The 22,206-nt window shown below is 34.9% G+C and overlaps 1 protein-coding gene across 1 annotated transcript; it reads left to right on the top strand.

Annotated features, from left to right (window-relative positions):
- The first annotated feature begins 6,569 nt into the window (after positions 1-6,569).
- LOC145076573 (uncharacterized) lies at positions 6,570-7,836 on the top strand. The gene is made up of 3 exons (XM_079022400.1): positions 6,570-6,766; positions 6,859-6,895; positions 7,687-7,836. The coding sequence occupies exons 1-3, from the start codon at positions 6,570-6,572 to the stop codon at positions 7,834-7,836; spliced, it is 384 nt and encodes a 127-aa protein (XP_078878526.1).
- Positions 7,837-22,206: the final 14,370 nt, after the last annotated feature.

Raw genomic sequence — 22,206 nt, 5'->3', positions numbered from 1 at the left:
TATTAGTTATGTGAAATTATAATCATTGATTCAAATAAATATATAAAATTAGCTTTTAATATATATTAGATATTTTTTATTTGTGAATTAATGAAAATAATAATTTAAAATTTAAAATTTAAAATAGAATCACATTAACGAGGAGGTCTAATAAATTGAAAATGGAAAACTAATAAATTGACAAGTGGCAACACATTAATTAAAATGTCTAATATGATGACACATGACAAAAGAGCTACTCTTTTATTAGTATAGGGATGATGAGTTCTAATAGTATGACACTTGTCAATAGGAGAATAAACTTATTTTTTACTAGTTGTGAGACCCATGTATTACATGGGTTATTTTTTTTTTTTTAAAAAAAAGAGAGTTAAATATAAAGGTCAAATATCTGACCTTTGAATTTATAAGAAAATAAGAAAAATAATGAATTATTATAATGAAAATTGTAAGTCCTTGAACTCGGATCTATCAAGATATCAATGCGATAGTTTGATTTAATGCGGAATCTGAATCAAACAATGATACAAAAATAATATATCAAGAAGACGTTTCAATAACATGAATGCACACAATTCTATTGAATAATTGTCAAATACATTCTATCACTCTTCAGTCGTGAATCACTAAAACTCACAAAAACTCATTAGCCTTAAAAGACTATTCATAGACCATATATATATATATATATATATATATATATATATATATATATATATATATATATACTAAACCGATAACTTAAAGCCCATACATAAAAGCCACCAAGAACACACTAAGCCCACCGAAATCACTAGGTGATTTCTGTCCAAAACCAAGAACCATATAATACATTCAAAACAAAGCATAAACCACTAAATATAGACCAACAATCTCCCCCTTGGTTTATTGCTTTCTGTTCACTTCAAGGTTTCTCTATGAGATGCACGTTTGCTCGGTCAAAAGCCCATGCCTACAACTTCTTGTCAATAATTGTAGCTACTATGTCGGTGAAAGCTTTCGCGACAACTTCAGACAATTCATTCTCTACGATAATCTGAAAGTTTGATAAAGTGCGGATGTCATGTTCTCCAAACTTCAACAAATCTTTGGGAGCAACAATACGAAACTAGTTTTTCTTCAGCTTGATCACCACAGTTGCAGTAGCCTCATCATAAACCCTAGAACCGTGGTGTATCCAAAGTGCCTTTAGGTAAGCATTTGGAAAGAGGAATCTGTTTAGCTTGCTTTTGGGTGGCCAGATGACATTCACCATGGTTTTGTTTATGCGGGGATCATTGACACCCTTGGCCTTCTTAGTAAACGATGAAGCAGTCTTTAAACCTTCAAAGTTATTTTTCGCTTTAATCTCAAGAAAATTCTTAAAGGACCAGGCCATGATATCATTGGTTGGATTGTGGAAAGGTGCGTGGATGAGTTCAGAAAGATCAACTTTTGTCCATGACAAGAAGTGAACTTTCTTCTCATAATATTCAATTCTTCCACTTTTATGCTTCACGACCCACATCCTTTTATCAGCATCATGTCCCCACATGATAATGCCAGAACGATCACCATATTTATCTATGAACTTCTTCCTAGTTTCCCTGAAAAACATTTTACGGTGATCATCCAGAGCATTTTGTTCAGAATGCTTCATCAAGAGCGCACAATACTCGATATTTCGTCCACCCAGGTTTAGATAAGATGTATTTGGATCTCAAAAAGTTATATTGGTGGCCTAATATGAAAGCAGAGATTGCTACCTTCGTGAGTAAGTGTCTTACTTGCGCCAAGGTTAAGGTCGAATACCAGAAACCCTCAGGTTTACTACAACAACTAGAAATACCTAACTGGAATTGGGAGCGGATCACAATGGACTTCATAACCAAATTCCCTAAGACAACGGATGGTCTCGATACCATATGGGTGATCGTAGACAGGTTAACCAAGTCCGCACACTTCCTACCTATCAAAGAAACTAACAAGATGGAAAAGCTAACCAGAACTTACATTAGGGAGATTGTACGACAGCATGATGTTCCCATATCTATTATCTCTGATAGAGACAGTAGATTCACTTCAAGATTCTGGCAGTCGCTACAAAAGTCCCTAGGAACTAGGCTGGATATGAGCACAACCTACCTTCCACAAACTGATGGACAAAGTGAGAGGACTATTCAAACTCTGGAAGATATGTTGCGAGCCTGTGTGATTGACTTTAGAAAGGCATGGGATACTCATTTACCCATTGTTGAGTTCTCCTAAAATAACAGTTATCACACAAGAAAAAAGGCGGCTCCATTTGAAGCACTTTATGGCCGGAAGTGCAGATCCCCTATGTGCCGGGCTGAGGTGGGTGACACATAGTTAGCTAAAGGACAAGTTCCTGAGAACACTCTCTCGGGTCCGGAAATCATTCGGGAAACAACTGAGAAGATTGTTCAGATTCGTGAATGATTGAAAGCCTCTAGAGACCGACATAAAATCTACGCTGACAAGAGACAGAAACCATTGGAATTCTAGGTTGGTGACCGTGTTCTATTGAAGGTCTCACCCTGGAAGGGCTTGATACACTTCAGAAAGCGTGAGAATCTAAATCCAATGTACATAGGGCATTTTGAGATTATCGCTAGGATCGGCCCTGTAGCTTACAAACTCAAACTACCTCAAGAACTTAGTAACGTACACCCTTCCTTCCACATATCGAACCTGAAAAAGTGCATATCCGATGAGACTCTTGTTATCCCACTCGATGAAATAGAGATAAATAAGAGCCTCAACTTCGTGGAAGAACCAGTAGAAATCATGGACCGGGAGGTCAAGCAAACAAAGCAAAATCGTATCCCGATAGTGAAGGTTCGTTGGAATGCAAAGCGGGGACCTGAATTCACTTGGGAGTGGGAGGATCAAATGAAACTTAAATATCCTCATCTTTTCCCTTTGTCTATCTGTATTTTCTTAAACTCTAATTTCGGGACGTAATTCCCTTTAACGGGGGGATGATGTGACAACCCGAAATTTCTATCTTGTAAAGTCAATCCAATAAATCAAATGTCAAACTTGTTTCTGTTATCTTTTTTACTGTGTTAAGGGTCTGTTTGAGAGTATGTAAGCCTAGTACACTCAAGGATTGTGTTTTAGGAAGTGTTAGCTTGAGTTCATTGAGTTGGAATCGAGCCGGAAACACCATCAAGAGGATTTCACGGCCATGAACCCATTTTTGGGTCGTGAACAACCCTCATATATATGAGGTTGGCTCATTTTTTTCATCACTTCTTCAAAAGCCTTGAACCTCTCCCTTATTTCTCAACTATCTTCAGCCGTGATCACTTCTAAACGCCTAAAAAATGTAAGTATCTCATCCCTCTTCTTGTTGTCCCTTTGAAGCACTTGATTCCACCCTTGATACAACACTTCTTTGCAAGATCTTCAAGAGTTCACGACCGTGAACCCTTCATAGGGCCATGAACCCTTCATAGATTCAATCTAGGACCGTGAACCCTTCATAGATTCAAGCGTGGGCCATGAACACTTCAAGTGTTCTTGGCCGTGAACACCACAAAGGCCGTGAACTCCTAGAGTTTGGCCGTGAACACCTTTTAGCTTCCTATTTGTGATTCTAACACTTCATTGAAAGTGTTTCCTAGATCCTAAGGTTGCTTCCCTTACACTTTAGTTGTTTTAAACACTAGTTGTATTCCAATATATGGTAATAGATGGTAAATAAGTCCGTTTGTGCTCGAGTCTTCACTAGTGATACCAAGCAATCCTATATCGATCTTTCATTCGAATCACTCACTACAGGTGAGTTCATACCCCTACAAATACACTTTGAAATGCTTTTAGGGGGGAATACAAGTAGAACACAATGAAATTGTGTTATCCATTTACATGTGAAAACAACACCCAAAAGGATTTCTTATACTCAAAACTTGTTAAAACTCTTTTAAAATATTTTAGACTTCTTTTATATCAAATCATATTCATCTATCTATTTACTTATAAGTATGCTTTAACAGATTTAGGACTATTGCTAGATAACTTGACTCCTATTCCTTGTTTGGTTGTAGGCTTAGGGTAGGATCACTTGTCTGAATGTCAGCTAAATCATAATTATACTTATTAAATACATATATGAATGTTAAACCCATTTTTAAGGATTATACTTAACTTAGTTGCTTATGGTTAGTAATTGAGTCTTTTCTAACAAATCAGCAACAATTCAAACAATCATACTAGTAAACTATAATAGGTATAGTTTAGAGGATTCTACTTACTACTTCTAGATCAGTGAAACTTACATGAGTTAGTTCATACATGAGTCAGTTCTTACATACACTAGAATAGGAAGGAACTTACATACTATAACTAGAACAGGAAGGAACTTACATACTATAAGTAGAACAGGAAGGAACATACATACTATAACAAGAACCAGATAACAATAATGTGAGCCACTATTTGATGGCATAACAATATACTTGTTGTGTCACGTTTTGTAACCAGAGTCTCCTGGAGGGAGAGTGTGAGTTTGTGAATAGATATATACGGGATTCATCATCCTACACCTTGCTGCTAGCTACAGTGGGACCTGCAGGTCTACGGGTGACAAATGTCATACCATTTTTAACGCCTGAAGAACATCATGTTTTATACTAGTCAATCAAGCATGGTTATAACCTCATCACATTTTTTTACCTTAATTAAACCAATTGGTTTTAAGGTAGTTAGTACTTCAGTATGGTATTTTTATACAAAACTACTATACATCTTCATTTTTCCATTACATTCATATAGTGATATTCTCATATCAAGAAATGCAAAACTATTTTCTAGCAAAGATAGTCATAAACTTGGAAAAACATACATTTTTACAAAAAACAAACATACAAAACAGTCGAGTCTTGGTAGAAGACTACTTTCCATTTTTGTAGAAAATATAGGATTTTCTAGGAAGTATACAATCATTTACATCAAAACACTTTCAAACACTTTCATGAAACAAATACAAACTTTTGAAACTAAAATACTTATGAACTCACTAGCTTAAATGCTGATCTACACTTTCAAAATAACTTCTATTCTCCGGTCATCAGTAGACAGGTAAATCTAACCACGCTTTTGAGAAGACGGAGCATGTTCCAGACTCGTCTTTATTTTGATTATATATTTTTGGTGTCTTACAAACTTTACACAGAACACACATGTATAAACTATTTTATTAATGCAATGGATGATGTTGTTGCTTGTTTTACTATTGTGCATTGTTATGATACTGTACATGACGTCCTCCGCCCCCAAAGGTTCCGCCGTTTCGGTTTGGGGGTGCGACAGATTGGTATCAGAGCTTTGTTTATAGTGAATTGAGTATATCAAACCATAAAAGATATACAACCACTACTAGAAAACAGCCCTTTAACGACGCACAAACAATGACATGCGCTGATAGAGGACACACATTTGTGCGTGCCCTAAAAGTTAATGTCAGTTTTCCAAAATTTGAAGGATAGAGGACACACGTTTATTCGTGCCCTAAAATTAGTGTCCAACAAAAAAAATTAAAAACACGGAGGGCACCTATCATAAAAAAGTGTGTCGTCTAAAACTGTTGCCTTATAATTTTTTTTCACGGACGCGCGTTCTTCCATTTTTTTTTAATTGCCAAGTGGGGGGGAATGAAATCCCAAAAAAATTGAAAACCCCGCCCTGATACTCTCCTCCTTCTTCTTCGTATTTTGTAAAATCATCTTCCAAAGAAACCCTAAAAGGATTGTGTGGCTGTCGATCTTTCTCCCTTTTTGGAGCTCTGCAACCATACGGAGGTCAACATTCTTTTCTCCACAAATTTCTGCCCTTGGGTCATCTTTATTTCCCTAATAGCGTGCCCTAAGAATTATAACTATTACTATGGTTTTCAGCCATTCGATGCTTCGTCTCTCCCCCATTCTCCTACACTCCTCCATCTTCTCCGAAGGTTCGCCTTCATGATTCTCTCACCCCACTTTCAAGCGATTCTCTCCAAAAAATACCAGGTAAAACTTAATTTCATGATCTTGTGAACAAGAAAGTCAAGTCGTCGTCGTCTTCTTCTTCTTCTATACCATAGATATCGTTCATAGTCTCTCTCCTAAAACTGATCGACAACCTCAAATACCTTAGTCTAAGCCAGCTATTCATCCAAATCGCAAGCAAGTGGGTCTTCTCTTGCTCTCTCAAATTATCAGTCTATCGATTTGTTGCCGTTACCTCCGTATACGCGCTGGCTTCCCTTTGTTCCCAATAATCTCTCCAGTCAAATCAGGTACCTATCTCTCTGCTTTCTGAATTCTCCTAGATTGGAAATTCATTGATACTTCGATAGCTTTTAAACAAACAAAACTCAGTTTTTCTCTCAGTAATCCCTTGGATTTTTCATTGGTGTTCCCCTTACTGGCTGCGATAACCTCTCTAATTTGTGAGATTTGTTTTTACTTTCTCGCCCTCCCTCTCTCTAAGAAGCAAACGCAGCCTCGTCGCCTTCAATCACCCAACGATTGGATTCGTATATGACAACGATTTTATGTGTATGAGTTGTAGAAGCGAGCTATATGGCAACTGTAGAGTCTCTCTTGCTTGGATCTGGAACAAGTCACCCTCCATCCTCTGCCTTCAACCCAAAGGCAAAGGCAGCTGCTGCCTTCCCTGAAACTGCTCCTGGTTTAAACCCAAGGGCAATCATGTCTTTTGCACAAGATATGGAACAAGTCACCCTCTTCATCCTCATCATTGAAGTTGAATTGATGAAGTATTTTCATTCATGTATGAATCAGATGAAACTTAAATCATTTCATGCTACCACTTTTTAACTAATTGCTTCAAATCCTTTTATTTTTTCAGATATTGTGAGGGTTTCAATTATGCTGCCAAATCAAGGGTTTAATGAGCTTGAAGACTGCGCCATGAAGTCCAAGTCCCATGGCATCTTCAAATGTTATGTCAAATGTTCTTGGGAGTAGGATTAGTGGCTAGAATGGTCTTCCACCAGAGGTACTTGTGTATTTTAATTTACTCTTTTTCTTATTATGTCTTATTAATCAATAATACTTTGTTTTAAGAGATAAATACAAGTTCATGGTATATGTGTATGATCATGTAAGCCTTAATTGCATCTATTGCTGATGTGGCTCCTTCTTTTGTTTAATTCATGGTTTAGTAGGTTCCTATCATTTCATCTCTCTGTCTGTAATCGCATCCTTTGTTGATGTGGCTCCTTCTTTGTGCTTAGTTGCTGTTATCAGAAGCTGCCACCTCATTCTTAACTACTGTGTTACCTTGTTATTCATGGTTGTTGTCTCTGCATGTTGTCCATTGATGTTGAGTTGTTGACAGAAAAATCTCACAATGTCATTCTGACCTAACACTTATTGTATCTAAATTCGAGTTAAGTGCTATTATCAGAAGCCGTCATCCAGGAATCCACACCTCAAGTTTCTTCTTCCAAATGTTTGTGACCTTTTGGCTGTTGCTGCTTTTGTTATTCATCTTTGTTGATTCCCCATGTTGCCAATTTGATTTTAACAACTTAATCTCATATTATCTCATCTAAGAAATATGGTTCAGGGATAAAATTTGGAATTTAGACACATACGACCTAACCCTTTTTAACAGATTATAGCTATTTGTCAGTTGTTGAATCATATATGACCTTTCATTTGTGATGTAAAGGCAAAGATTCAGAAGAAAGAGGGGATTCCATGGCATCAACAGATTTTGATCATTGATGGAAAGATCCTCGAGGATGGTAAAACTTTAGCAGATCATCACATCCGAAATGGATCTAGATTGGAGCTGGTTGTGAGTTTGGGAGGACCATAAAGTTGTTGTGTACGATCAACCTATCATGTCCCAAGCTGATGTCTCCTACAGGTATCTACATCGATCATGATTCGAATCTTATTCGATCACTTCTCATTTCAATTGTTTCTACACAAATTCCTGTGTCGATTGACTTGATTTTCATTTGATCACACATAATTGACTGATCTTTGTGTGTCCGTATTAGTTTACACCAGAGTTTCTTTGGTTTTGTTCATTCATTTCTGTATCTGATTTGGCCAAGTTTATTTTAGGTAAAATCGTGTTATTCAAAAGTGTATTCTTGTCATTTTGTTATTCTCTTCCGGCTTTTACTAATCTGGAACACACAACTAGGATGATTCAAAATCAATCAGTAACTTCAAATTACTTTCATTTATATTACACACTATTAACTTAAGCTCTGTATTTTCCTAAATTCCTATTTATTGACTGAAAATTTAGCTGATTGTCAGTTGTTGAATCATATATGCAAGTTTTTGTTAAGACTTTGACAGGGAAGACCATAAAGTTGGAGGTGGAGAGCTCAAAGAACATTGATACTGTGAAGTCAAAGATTCTGGACATAGAGAGGATTCCACTGCATCAGCAAATGTCTTCTGCCTATTCTTTCCTCTAAATGGTGTACGACCATACAACATCTCATATAATAAAATACCTGAAATAAAAAAAAGAATATAATAAAAAATTAGTTAAAGTATTGAAATGGGTAAAAGAAGGTAATTCAAATAAATGGTGTATATTTTAAAGAAAAATTTTAATGCATGAAAATTAATAAGCTTACCCACTGCCCAGCAATCAATAGCACTGGAGTGGCCAGCTCCTCTTATGATTTCCTGAAATATCATCATAATTTCAAAGGGTAAAATAGAGAGACCATAAATAAGTGAAATTACGTAAATGCCCTTTGAGTACTTTTCATACCGGAGAAATGTATTCTTCAGTCCCAACAAATGAATTTGATTGTGTAGAAGGTTCTGCAACAAATGTAGGTGGTGGTTGGCTTCTAGATTTTCTTCTTTTAAGTTGAGGATGTTTTATAACCTACAAAATAAAAATTAACATACGACAAAAATAAATAAATAAATCCCGAATCTTGTAAGAATATAAGTCATTTTTATTAAATAGAAAATGACATACTTGGGATTTACACTGAGTTCTGAATGATAAATCAAAGTCACTCTATAAAACATGTCCATCTATTTGAAGTAATATATTCTCTAGTTTCAAGTCCCTATAGATGATCCCTGAACAAAAAAAAACAGAAATTTAATGAAAGATGTAAGGGGTAAAATGGGGTAAAATGTTGGAAAGAACCTGAAAGATGATGTGACTTTGAAGGTAACATGCGGATTTTTGTTAAGATTTTGACATTGAAAACCATCAACATGGAGGTGGAAAGCTCGAACAGTATTCGTTATGTGATGGAAATGATAGAGGAGAAAGAGGGAATTCCAGTTAATCAGGTATATAGTTAGTTTTAAAAGACTGATTTACTCTAGCATTTTAATAGTTTTAAGTTATTATTTTTTTTAATATGTACAGATTGTTGAACTTGGTGATCATCCGTATTTTGTGGGCGTCCAGTTTTATCCCGAGTTCAAGTCTCAGCCGGGAAAACCTTCTGCACTTTTCTTAGGTACCACCAACAAAACTATCTATCAACACTTTGACTTTTCAATGTAAGGGTAAGATAGTCATTTAGTCTTTTGATGATTTATATTTTATTGTGCAGGTGTTCCAAACCAAGTTTGCTAAGATAAGCGTGGGTATGAATTTCTCAGTCCTTTCACCTAATTGCTCTCCTCCCAACACATTAAAATTGATGAATGTTTTGAATTTTTTGGCACTAACACTTGGATGAAGCTTAATTTGACTTTCTGTTGGAGAGGGTAGTGGAGTGGGTTTGCTGAGTGCTGATTGTGTGTTTGATGGATGAATTGGTCCTTTCACCTAATTTCCGTACAGCCTCTCATGCAAAGTTCCTGCATTCAGGTTATTCTTTTAGAAAGGAAATTGTCAAAGGAGAATTTAGTCATGGGTTTCTTTTAATGTTGTACATGTTTTGTTTTCTTTAATAAATATTATGCAATATTAGCAATGTGTTACATTTACTTACTATTGGAATGATTATTTGTATTTGACATACTAGTGCAATGAATTATCTTTATTGTTTATGGTATTTTATTTTTTATTATGAGACTTTTAATGTGTTATTTAATTTGAAAATTAGTAAATCTATCAAAAATATATAATTTTAAAAACATTTAAAATTATGACACGCAAAGATGTGTGTCATCTTCATTTATGACATGGCCTTTCTTGACAGGTGCTTTCTTGATACGCATTGCGTGTCATTAACACGCGCGTCGTAAGGTTACGACACGCGAATGCATGTCGTCTTCCTTTATGACAGGGCCTTCCTTGATACGCATTGCGTGTCGTAAACGCACGTCGTAATTGCGCGTCGTAAATGAGCGTCGTAAATGCGCGTTGTCTATAGATGACGCACAAAAGTGCGTCGTCTCTCTTTATGATAGGGCCTTACTTGACGCGCATTTGCGCGTCGTCTGAGCCTTTTACGACGCGCAATGAGCGTCGTAAAAGACTGTTTTTCTAGCAGTGAACTATAAACACATCGGGATTAAAACACTCTGACCAAGAGTTAATACTTTTTAAATAATAAAATATTTTACTAAAGTATTCATACATGCATTCATACTAGGATCAGTTTCATACTAGAATAGACCAAAAGTATTGCGGTTGTTGAACAACACAAGTAGGCTTGGGGACATATAATTAGTTCTGGGATGGATATAGCCTGATCAACTATATCTTTCTGAGAAGTGATTATCCTGTGCCTAAGAATGGTTGTGGTGTTGCAACAAGTCCAAAAACTTACCAACTCTACTACAATGAAAACTTTAGAACATAACATAAACTTAAAATAATATAGGAGTATTTTGTGATACTATAACTACTTGTGTGAGAACTAAAAGGTCTTTACTAGTAGGTCAATAGTTGATGAGTGGATACACTAAGGTTATATATAAATAAAGTGTTATAGACTTAGAATCTTTAATCTTTGCTTTACTTCATGTTCCTTGTTTGGTTGTGGACTTAGAGTTAGGGTCACTTATTCGAAGGTCTATTCTATCTTGGTTATATATGACTGGTATGCACTACACAAATATTGAAGTAATTGGTAAGGATCATCCTATAATTATCTATAGTAGTACATCTATTATATGTTTCTTACACCCCTTTTCTCACTTAGATAACATGGTTGGATTCCATCTACCTGGCGACCCGTACTTTCCTGATTAAAGGAATTTAGGATGGCTTGAAGCGGAGTTTAAAGAAGAGAACCCGGTGGTCCTAGAAGTAGACCCAGAGGAAATTTCCGATGAAGAGAACGAGGAGGAAGTCCAGGAAGACTCGGATACGGAACTAGAGGTCTATGATCCACCGCAAGTTGCTGAAAATCCTAACCCTCGTCCGGCTTTTCAAGGCCCGATGCCTCTGTGGGCGGTGAACTTGGGAAGGTGGAGCGAAGAGCAAGGACACCCACCTCCCTACAATGGTGACCGAAGCTTCTACAATCTGAATGAGGGAGGCTCGGCAGACAGAGTACTTCCTGTCTTAGTACGTCATGTTGCTCGGAATGCTGAGTTGGGAAGAGCGAACTTTGACCAAGTCATGGAGATATATGCTAACTCCGGAGTCAATACAGTTCGTCTCCGTCATCTGATCGACGACCAAAACTTAGAAAGGAAACGCACTGACGCCCTACATATAAAACTGAATACCTGCAAATTCGAAGTTAGGGATCTTCGTCAGAACCAGGTGGCACTGCAAAGGCGTGCATGGGAAATGGAACAACAGCTGGCTGAATCCAGGGCTGAATCAACTACCAACCAGAACAACTCCCCTCACGAGTAGAGCCTACTCTACTCTCTCTTTTGGATATAAATTAGGTCTATGTATAGACTCTAGTATTAATTTCCTGTTTATCCTGATCCATAGGAATGGGCTCAGGGATTGGGCTTGGAATGTCTTGAATCACTAGAGAGGTCTCAGTGAATGGGGTTTGTATGTTATGAGCCATAGAACCGGGCTCAATCGGTGTAGATTGCTTGTGAACTAGGTCTATGATAAGCACTCCCGACCTTCGATCTATTCTCTTTCGCTTCCTTGGGAGTAAAGCGTTGGCTGAGTCTTCTATATCACTTTCAGATGGAGGTTCAATATCAACAAGAACCATTTGGGGAGCCTTCCTTCCAATTCGCTGGAGTTTTGCTATGAGACCATCCATCTGTTCAGGGGTTGGCATGGAAGATTGCAACGTTGTGTCACTTTTCCTTCCAGTCACAATCGTTGATGTCACGGTTGCATCCTCTTCTGGGATTGAGATACTTTGTTGAATAAAATCTTGAAGCTCATTTTCTGTCAATTCCTTTTCTTGATTTTCTTGATCTTCTTCATCATCAGAGACTTCAATCTCTTCAAAGGCGAATTGAAACTTTGGTTTGGGTGCCACGTGTTCGTCGGCAACCTTAGCATTTATGGAACTAACAACAGGAGTGTCTTCAACCTCAGCAACTTTGGCAGCCTTTCTTGATTGCTTCATGAGTCCAAAAGTTTTGGGACCCAAAGCTATTATATCTAAAGTATCAGACGACCTTTCGATTTGGGGATATTTTTCATTAAAGATCATTTGAAGGAACTTGGGGTACATTAAAAATAGGTCCTTTTCTTTCCCAGAAGGTTGCTCTTCATTTCTTCGAAGACGAACTTTGAGAAGTTGTTATCCCAGTCCATAGCCAGAGCAACAATGGCTGAGGTCACAGTCTGACTAATTTCATCAGAGCCTCCCTTTCTTCCGGATATGCAAATCTCAAGGGAGTGTGCCAAGAACCTCTAGTAAGGTGGCGGTAGTTTCTTAATAGTGGGAGGATATGTTCCTTCATAACGCATTTTCTCTAGAACTTCGTTGACGCGATAAACAAAGTACTCAATTGGGAATGCAGAAGAATCACCAAATTCAAGTACCTCTCGAAGAACTTGTTCAGAGATTATCACTTGAGTTCCTTTCACCAAAGATTTAACTGTACTAGATGCATCTGCTCCTACCTTGTTGATCGAAGAATTTTTCCAGAAAGCAGTGATCAGGTCTCTGTGAATGACTGGATTGGCACGAAGGGATTGTGATATCCTGCAGTTATTTAAACCCACCATCATGGATTTGAATTCTTGATGAGCCATTTATCTGCACTAAACTAGCCAAGTGAGTATTAACTTAAAATTAATTAAATTGAGTCTAAAATTTGATTTCGGTTTAAGTCAAAATTTTACTCGATTTCGGTTAAAAACAAAGTTTCAGTCGTTTTCGATTAAAGTCAAGTTTTTAGTCGATTTCAGTCAAGATGATCGATTTCGGTCAAAATCACTTGTTGACCAGACGATTTCGATCAACGCTGGTTGATTTCGGACGAGAACCGAGATTTCGGTTAGATTGGATCGGATCTTCATCTGTTTTCGGTCGAATCCGGGTTGAATCGAAAATCCAAAATCTCATCGGAACCTGTTCCAACTCAGTTCTTTGAAAACCTTGAAAAAAATCCACTCGAAAACCTGCAAATCTATGAAACCTAAGCACACCAAAAACAACTTAAATGTTATTGCCATGATTGAAAACTCAAAAAATACCTGATTCACCGAACAATTTGTAAGAAAAGTAACAACTGAGTAGGTTTTAGCAGAAGAAGTCGAAGAAATTTGTAACAAAAGTAACGGCTGAGTAGGTTTTATCCCACTTAAACGATTTCGGCCAAGGGAAAAATAACCCAATTTTAATAAAATGATCTCTTTCGATTTTACGTTTCAAAAACCAAAACGAAAAAATAAATAAAATTAAACACACTTTTTATTTAATTATTTATTTTTATTTTAATTGTTTTAAAATTTTGAAATTTTTTATTATTAATTTTTGATAACTTCTCCCCCTAAATTTGTGGATAACAATGAAAATATGTATAAATTTAAATAGAAACAAAAATGTAATAAATATATTCTAATAAAACAAAAACTTTTGGGATCAAACGTTATGAAGCAAATTAATGAGGTTTATCAACACACACGTTCATGAAAAGCTCTGGTCAATCATGGATATTGTGATCCACTTAAACACAAAAGACATTTTTCAGGACAAATCATGAGTGACGATATATAACTACTATATTCCTAGATAGACCATTTTGTGTGACGACGACTATAAATATTGTTGTCCACTTAAATTTAGCCAGTAAAATCTACCAGTCAACCTTTAGTTATGGGTGCAGTTAATGTTAGTATACTGGAACATGTTCCCCACTTCATGGCGTACGCAAGTAATCAATGAAATTTCTTCGGAATCTTTTATTTTAGGTGATTAGATAATCATTGCGGAATTCATATGTTGTGTCCGAGGTCGGATCTACCGATCACGCAGAAGGGACAATATATGACTAACATAGAGAGTATGATATTTTTAGGAGACAATATACTAATTTAAAAGCAGTGAGCATCATCTGAGTGCATATGTTGTGTCCCAGGTCGGATCTTCTGATCACGCAGAGGGGACAACATATGGTTGACTAAGAAAGAAAGAATAACGATTTTAAACATACCCAATTTATCAGAACCCCTTAGTCATCCCCTATCAATACAAGAATTAAGGACACAAGTCCATACACCAATGAAGTGTTGAGCCACAGATCTAGATGATAGTTAGCTTCAATTTATGTTATATGCCTCATTGTCTATTTTACTGTTAAATCTATCCAAGCGTTGTATTGTCAGTCCAAATGAGGTTTCCTAATTCCAAATGAATCCATATTGTCTAGTCCATTAGTCTTGGTCCTTTATGTCTACCAACACATTGAACACAAAGTTCAGAAAATTCAACTTTAGTGCATTACACGTATTTCGTTTGTCCTTTATCACTAACTCATATCACTTCCCAAAAGACTGTCACAAAATTTCCTTTTCTAAAAGTAAAACAAAATGGAAGTAAATAAGAAATACTAAATAAAAATGAAAAGAAATTTCAATCTTCGAAACGTATCATCTTAAGAAATCCCACAAGCATGAATTTGGTTTTAGAAAAATAGGTTTTTGGACGATTGAAAATCAGCATTATTGTCACAGAGAATAGAAGAGCCAGAAAATACAAATCGTAATTCAGCAATTGATTTAATCCCCATTTTGTGATCTATCCTTTTCCTTTACCGCAAAGGACACTAGCTCTCTAATAGAATTATGAATATCATACAGATGACAGATGTCTTCTATCATGCTGCTATCTATGAACATGTTGAAGTGATCCAGAAGAATCGGTCTCTCTGTAATTATCTCAGAAGTTTTTCAAAGCAGAAAGTGTTGATTTTCAAGAACCTTTACAAGAAGCCACTATACTTGATGTGCGTTTAAATTCAAATTTTAAAGGAATTCCAACTATTCAAGATGAAGTCATTCATGTAGAAATTCATATGTTCATCTTAAAGTTGTGAAGAAATTGAAGATAAAGGATGAAAGTCAAGAACTAGGAGAAGATTGAAAAGAAAAGAAAGGTATAAACCAAGGGGGAGATTGTTGGGACATTATTTGTGGTTTATACTTTACTTTACATAGCTTTTAGAGTTCTCGGTATAGGACCGAAAACACCATGAATTCGGTGGTGTTTGGACCGAAATTATCATGTGATTTTAGTGGGCTTAATGATGCTTTCGATAGGGTTTTGGGCTGCGCCTTTGTAATTAGGTCTAGGTATATATAGTATTGTTTCAGCCGTGAAAAAGGTTGGTGATTCTAGTTGATTGATTTCGAGATTTTGAGAGAGATAGAGCAAACTGAGAGTTATTAAGAGTCTTATGTACTAGACTATTAATCAATATAGTGTGCATTGAAGATTCATCTTTGTGTTCTCATTCCATATTTACGATTTGCGGCATTCACTTGGTTGGGATTCCGCACCAATTCTAGTGATTTCGATTGATACCCAGATCAGGGTTTTACATAAATGTTTTTTATCTTTTAAATTTAAACAAATAATTTAAATACAGAAATGAAACTAATGAGCTTTACTTTTAGAAATTTTGAAATTGAAAGGTAAGTTTATTAATGATACTGATATCCATTTTTTACTACATTTATTGTAATTATGACATTAAAATATTATGGGGAATTTAATAAAACAGAAAACTCATAAAATCACATGTGGAAAAAAATTAATTCAAAATAGCCACAAAATGACATTTGGCAAATTGAATGAGAGTGTGACAAATGGCAACACAAACATTCATTTACTAAAGAGGATTAGAATAAGGATAAGGATATATATATATATATATATATATATATACATATATATATATACATATATATATATATATATATATATATATATATATATATATATCACACACACACACACATAGAGAGAGTGAGTGAGTGAGAGAGAGAAATGAATGATCACTTGAAAACTTATATATTCATGAGAATCCGAAAACTAAAAGTGGAACGTTTGATTGAATTATTGAATGGCTCGGATTGATCATGACATTTATGTAAATATGAGTGAATATAATGACATTTTAGGTTTTTATCATTATACCACAAGGGTAAATCTGGAATGGCAAATAATTAAATAATAAGTAAAAAACAATTTATATTAATATAAAATCCCTAAATTAGTCTCTCTCTCTCTCATCTTTCTTTCTCTCTCTCTCTCTCTATCTATCTATCTATCTATCTATCTATCTATCTCTTATTCTTCACGTACTTCATCCTCTCTCCATCCACTGCCTCTCTCCTCTAATGACCACCCCTACCTCGTTAACGGTCACCACCTACATCACCTTAACACTATCTTCATTGCCATCTTCCACTACAATGACCTAATATCACCACTCTATCATATATCTGGAACATAGGTTGTCGTCTTCAATCGCCGCTTCTCGCCCTTCCCTGTTGATTGAAGATCTAATCGAGAAGTTAATTCCTTATCGATAGTAGATCAATATCTAATTGGGGAAAATGATAATATGTCGATCAAATATTTGATTAGAGAAGATGATTCTCTATCGATCGAGTATTTGATTAGAGAAGCTTCCACTGCCAAACCGGCCTTTGATTAGAGAAGACAATCCTATGTTGATCAAGTATTTCATTGTACAAGCATCTATTGCCAAATCGACCTAACCGGATATATAGTACGCTATAACCACCAGCAAATGGAAATGAAAACTCTGACCATCAAGTGCGTACAAATACAATCAGGTAATATAAAAAACATTAAGAAATCACGAATATCATATGTGCTTTGTGTTTTTAAATTTTTTATTATTATTTATCTGGATGTTTTTAAAAAATTGATGTTGCTTAACTTTGATTGAAAATAAACAACATCTATGTGTTTTTCAATTTTGAAGAGTATATGGTTTTGGTCACTCTGTGTTTCAATAAATTTACAAGTTTAGTTAAGCCGTAAGTTCCATCAAGCCAATCCAACAAGGAGGTGGAAGTAAGTAAAGTAAGTTTGTGCATAATTTGTACTTGCGCCACTCTTATATAAATATTATCATGATTTTTGTAGTTAATTGCAACTATCTTAGGTATTGTTAATTATTAATTTAATTGAGAGTTGGAAAAATCTAGAATGGTTCATGTGAGATCCATGTACTTCGCATAAGATACAAATGCATATGCAGTAGGTATATGAGAAAATTATATGGCTTTAACATCATAACCATGATACATTATGTTACATGTACTTCATATGTAATTTACATATGAATCACATGTAATTCACAAGTAAATCACAAGTGATTCACTTATGAATTACATGTGATTCACATGTAATTCAGATGTAATTCACATGTAAATCATAAGTGAATCACATATGAGTTACATGTGATTCATTTGTAATTTACATATGAATCACATGTAAGTCATAAGTAAATTACAAATGATTCACATATGACTTACATGTGATTCACATGTAATTCACATGTAAATCACAAGTGAATCACGTATGAGTTACATGTGATTCATATGTAATCTACATATGAATCACATGTAATTCACAAGTAAATTGTAACTCTTGGTCTAGGTAATATTTATTTCTCAAGCATTTTGGTGTTCTGGGCTGGAACTTGACGAGTTGGGGAGCTCTAACTCGCGTGTAGGGATCTATTTAGACGTGCAGATTAAGCACCCAAATCAACAAGTTGGGGAGCCTCAACTCGACGAGTTGACGCTGGGGATGAAAACCGTAATTTTCAAGCATTACACCCTATATAAAGAACATTAACCCCCTTGGATGGCCTCCTTACCAGCCTCCTTTCCCAGAGAAAACCCTAGAATCGCCTTTCCCTCTTGTTCATTGAGTTTTGTGAGTGCTGAGTGATTGTTTGAGATCTTTGAAGGAGGTTTTGAAGAGAGAGGTATCAATCTTGGAGGAATGAACTTGGATCCAGAAACTCTACATCAAAGGCTGCATCTTGGAGATATAAAGTCATAACCTTGACATGTAGCTTATTAGATCTCATCTTTTGTAGTTTTGGGCTTGGTTTTGGGACTTTGGCTTGGATGTCCAAAGAAAAGAGGTTTCCAGAGGTTGAGGGTGTAGATATGGCCTCTATAAGTCCTTTAGAGGATTAAAGTTGCAAAATTTTATAGCCTCTATGTCCCATTCATGCAATATGTCCATTATGAAGCCACAAATGAACCTTAGAGGGTGTTTCTAGCATGCATGGACGTAAAGTTGGAAACTTTACGTGATTAAACCACCTTAGGACCTCAGATTTGTAATATGGAACGTTAAAGCAAATGTTAGAGGCCTAATGGGTCAAGACCCTCCTCAAAGGAACTATGGTTTGGGTCTAAAGCTTATTAGATGATCTTTGGGGGTAAAGTTGGAAACTCTACCCTTCTAAACGTCTCTATGGTTAGGGATCTGAAGTTTGGAACCTTTGGATTCTAGAAAAAGGGCATAATGCATTAAGTGAGTTGACAGACTAAAGAACTCGACGAGTTCACAAGGGAACTTAGTGAGTTGGGTTGGAGTTACCTCGATTATGTTGGAAAACGGAGGAGCTCGATGAGTTCTAGGAGAACTCGACGAGTTGGATCACAACATCGTGATTCTGGATTTGGGATGGACTCAACGAGTTACAAGGATAACTCAACGTGTTAGGTCAACTCGAAGCGTTGACTTTGACTTTGACCTTGACAAGGGTTGACTTTTAAGGGGTTTGAAGGGTTGAGTTGCATCTAAGGAATTGTTTATGATTAGGGAGGTGGCATAGTTGATACTTAGAGTTTGGACCCACTTAGCTACAGTTCGCATTTGAGGTGAGTCTCCTCACCATACCAATGCGTTGAAGGCACCAAGTTCGGCCCGTGTTATTTAGTTGGGATGATTATTGCATACGTGCTATCAGTGTGTCAGGTATTATGTGAACACAACGTGGGGGTTTCCATGGCAACCTAGTATGTTTGCATGTTTAGCTTGTATGATATTTCCTTTTATGGAAATTAATTAAATTCCTCATTAATGTCAGCAATAACATTTTTTCAGAATAAATTTGTATTTAGGTTTTATGTATGAATTCTTGTTTTGTTTCAGGACATACTCACTTAAAATATAATAAAGTTGCATTGAATATGAAGAACGAGAGTTTCTCATTCTGCTAGAATACAATCTCATTCTTCTTGATACGAATTTATTCTGAAAGAATATTATTACTGACATTAATGACGAATTTAATTAGTTTCCATAAAAAAACTTATAATTATAGATATCATTTAATATACATATAATGGTGGAAATCATTTAATATCAATCTTTATCTTATTAAAATACGAATATAATTTTTATTAAATGTTTATTGATGCATTTAGCACACAATAGATGGAAGAAAACATTTAAACCTAGGTGTGTTCGTTTGGATGGATCGGTTTGATCTGATCCAATCAAGTGAATCCAAATTGATTTCGGTTTTCAAAACATGGATCCGAATAGTCCAAACCAAAATAAAATCCGATACGATCCAATTACAATTCGGTTGGATCGGTTTTTATAATTCGGTTTTCAAAAACCGAAACATTTTAAAGCGACATACAATTATAATATTACTCAACTTTACACAAGAAGCAAAAACAAATTATTTAGTTGTTATTTGAAATTTATAAACAACTAATAAGAAGATATATTATAGTTAAATATTTTACAGTTAGAAACTTTTGAGAGAAAATGCATATTAATTTTTTTTTATCAGGTGAAACGTTTTGAACGTCTTTGAAAAAATAAATTGCAAAACTAATAAATAGCTATAGAAACATATTATAAATAAATAAATAACAATGTTTATTCGGTTCTTATTTTATAAACCAAACCAATCCAAAATCCAAAATAATAATTCGGTTTTGTTGAAAACCAATCCAAAGATCCAATTATCTAAACCAAATAGTCCAATCCAAATTATCCAATTGAAAAATTCGGTTTTATCCGAGCAATGAACATTCCTATTTAAACCTATATATATAATGGCTAATTTCCATGAGATGTCTAAATAAGTTTATTGCATCTCTCACACAAACACTATTCATGGATAGATTTATACATCACATATAAGTGATATTTGATTTATAAAAACTCTACCTAGAACAATCTAAAACCACGTATTATTATATTGATCCATAGTCAACATCATTGGTTAATTTCTTTTTCATTTCCAGCTATGCACTACTTAAAGATGTTTTGAAATATTCTTAGATTTTTGTTGGTTTTAATCTATACTCCAATTTGGCATAATATAATAATTCTTCTTTGGCATATTTGCGGATAAAAGTTCATATACTATATATTTTTTTATGTATTAGCTACCAAGCTAACATTTCTCACTCTTTCCTGTCACTAAATTGTTAGTGACAATTTTAAGTTCAATAAAATGAATTATTGCCTTATATGATGTTACACATGATGTGAGATCACTCTATGATATGTCTTGGCTTGCGACGTTGGGTTTGTTGATGAAGACGTGAACACCTTTCTTAAATAACAATAAATGGCCCCTTATTTGACTTAGAAGACATGCATTTATGAATAAAACAGTGAACCAAAAAAATTTCTACTTCAACAATATCAAAAGTTGTCATTCTTTCTAGAAGTCATGGTTTAAATCCCTTTTGATATAGGTGATGCACTTTGCTTATATCAAGGTTTGATACATCTATTCACCATTAAAATTGGTTTTTGACCCTTAGGCTTTAATTTAAACGAATATAAATATTATTTTGATGCACAACAGTCATGCTAGATTTTGAGATTTATGTGCATAGGTATGATCTTTGAATTTATAAAAATAAAAAATAATATTGGATCCATATTCAACGCACCAGTTGAAATAAGCAACCTTAGAAAATTATACAGAATAAAGATTTAGAAAATTATACAGAATAAAGATAGAAAAAAAACTGTTATGACATAAAAACCCTCAATTTTACAAAAAAAAAACGGTTATGTCCAAAATCAGATTTTGTGTGCATTAATGCCTCAAATAACGGTAGAATTGTTCATTTTTGCCTCTTACTCGGATTTCACCTTCTATAGTCGGTCACCTAGCTGACTGGGACGAAATGGAAGATGACTTGGACGAAGTGGCAGTTAAGGTGGATGTAGCTGGCTTCTTTAGCAGAAAAAACAAAAAAAACATTGAATTAAGGCTAACGGATATCGAACCCAAGTCTCCTACCAATTAAAAAACAACTTCAAAAACTAAGATAAAAGGTCTTTTGAGATTTATCGTCTAGGATATTATATCTAATGTGTATTACACTGGAACAAATAAATAATAATAATAATAATAATAATTATTATTATTATTATTATTGTTTATACATACACATTTATACGTATAAACAAACATGTGTATATCTTAAAAATTGTATTTATACCTTTAAAAATATCTAAACATGTTTCATAATGTGTAAATAAGGTTTATAAATATGTTATATATTTTATACGTATCTATATACAAATTTATTTATACATAAGCTATATAAATACATATAAAACGTTCTTATACGTAAGGTATATAAATATGTATATAAAACGTTCTTATACATAAGGTATATACATACGTATAAAACGTTTTTATAGCATAGTGGTGAAGGCGTTATTTTTGTTTGAAGGATACCCGAGTTCGATTCTTCCTGCGTCCTCCTTCTTCTGTTATTTCAATCATTTTCAGTTATTATATATAATAGTTCAACATTAAAAAACTAAAATATCGTGTAGCTCAGTGACAATGTTGATGCGTTATAATA

Source organism: Lactuca serriola, chromosome 9, assembly GCF_051521515.1.
Source record: "Lactuca serriola cultivar US96UC23 chromosome 9, Lser_US96UC23_V15, whole genome shotgun sequence".
NCBI classification, from domain to species: Eukaryota; Viridiplantae; Streptophyta; class Magnoliopsida; order Asterales; family Asteraceae; genus Lactuca; species Lactuca serriola.
Note: the sequence above shows the minus strand (reverse complement) of the source record. Positions and strands in the feature narration are given on the sequence as shown.

What these genes read in the sequence shown, in the direction of transcription:
- LOC145076573 (XM_079022400.1), top strand. Translation starts at nt 6,570, where the DNA reads ATGGCAACTGTAGAGTCTCTCTTGCTTGGATCTGGAACAAGTCACCCT. An exon ending in ATTGAAGTTGAATTGATGAA is followed by an intron (nt 6,767 to 6,858) that starts GTATTTTCATTC and finishes TTATTTTTTCAG; the next exon opens with ATATTGTGAGGGTTTCAATT. An exon ending in ATTATGCTGCCAAATCAAGG is followed by an intron (nt 6,896 to 7,686) that starts GTTTAATGAGCT and finishes TGTGATGTAAAG; the next exon opens with GCAAAGATTCAGAAGAAAGA.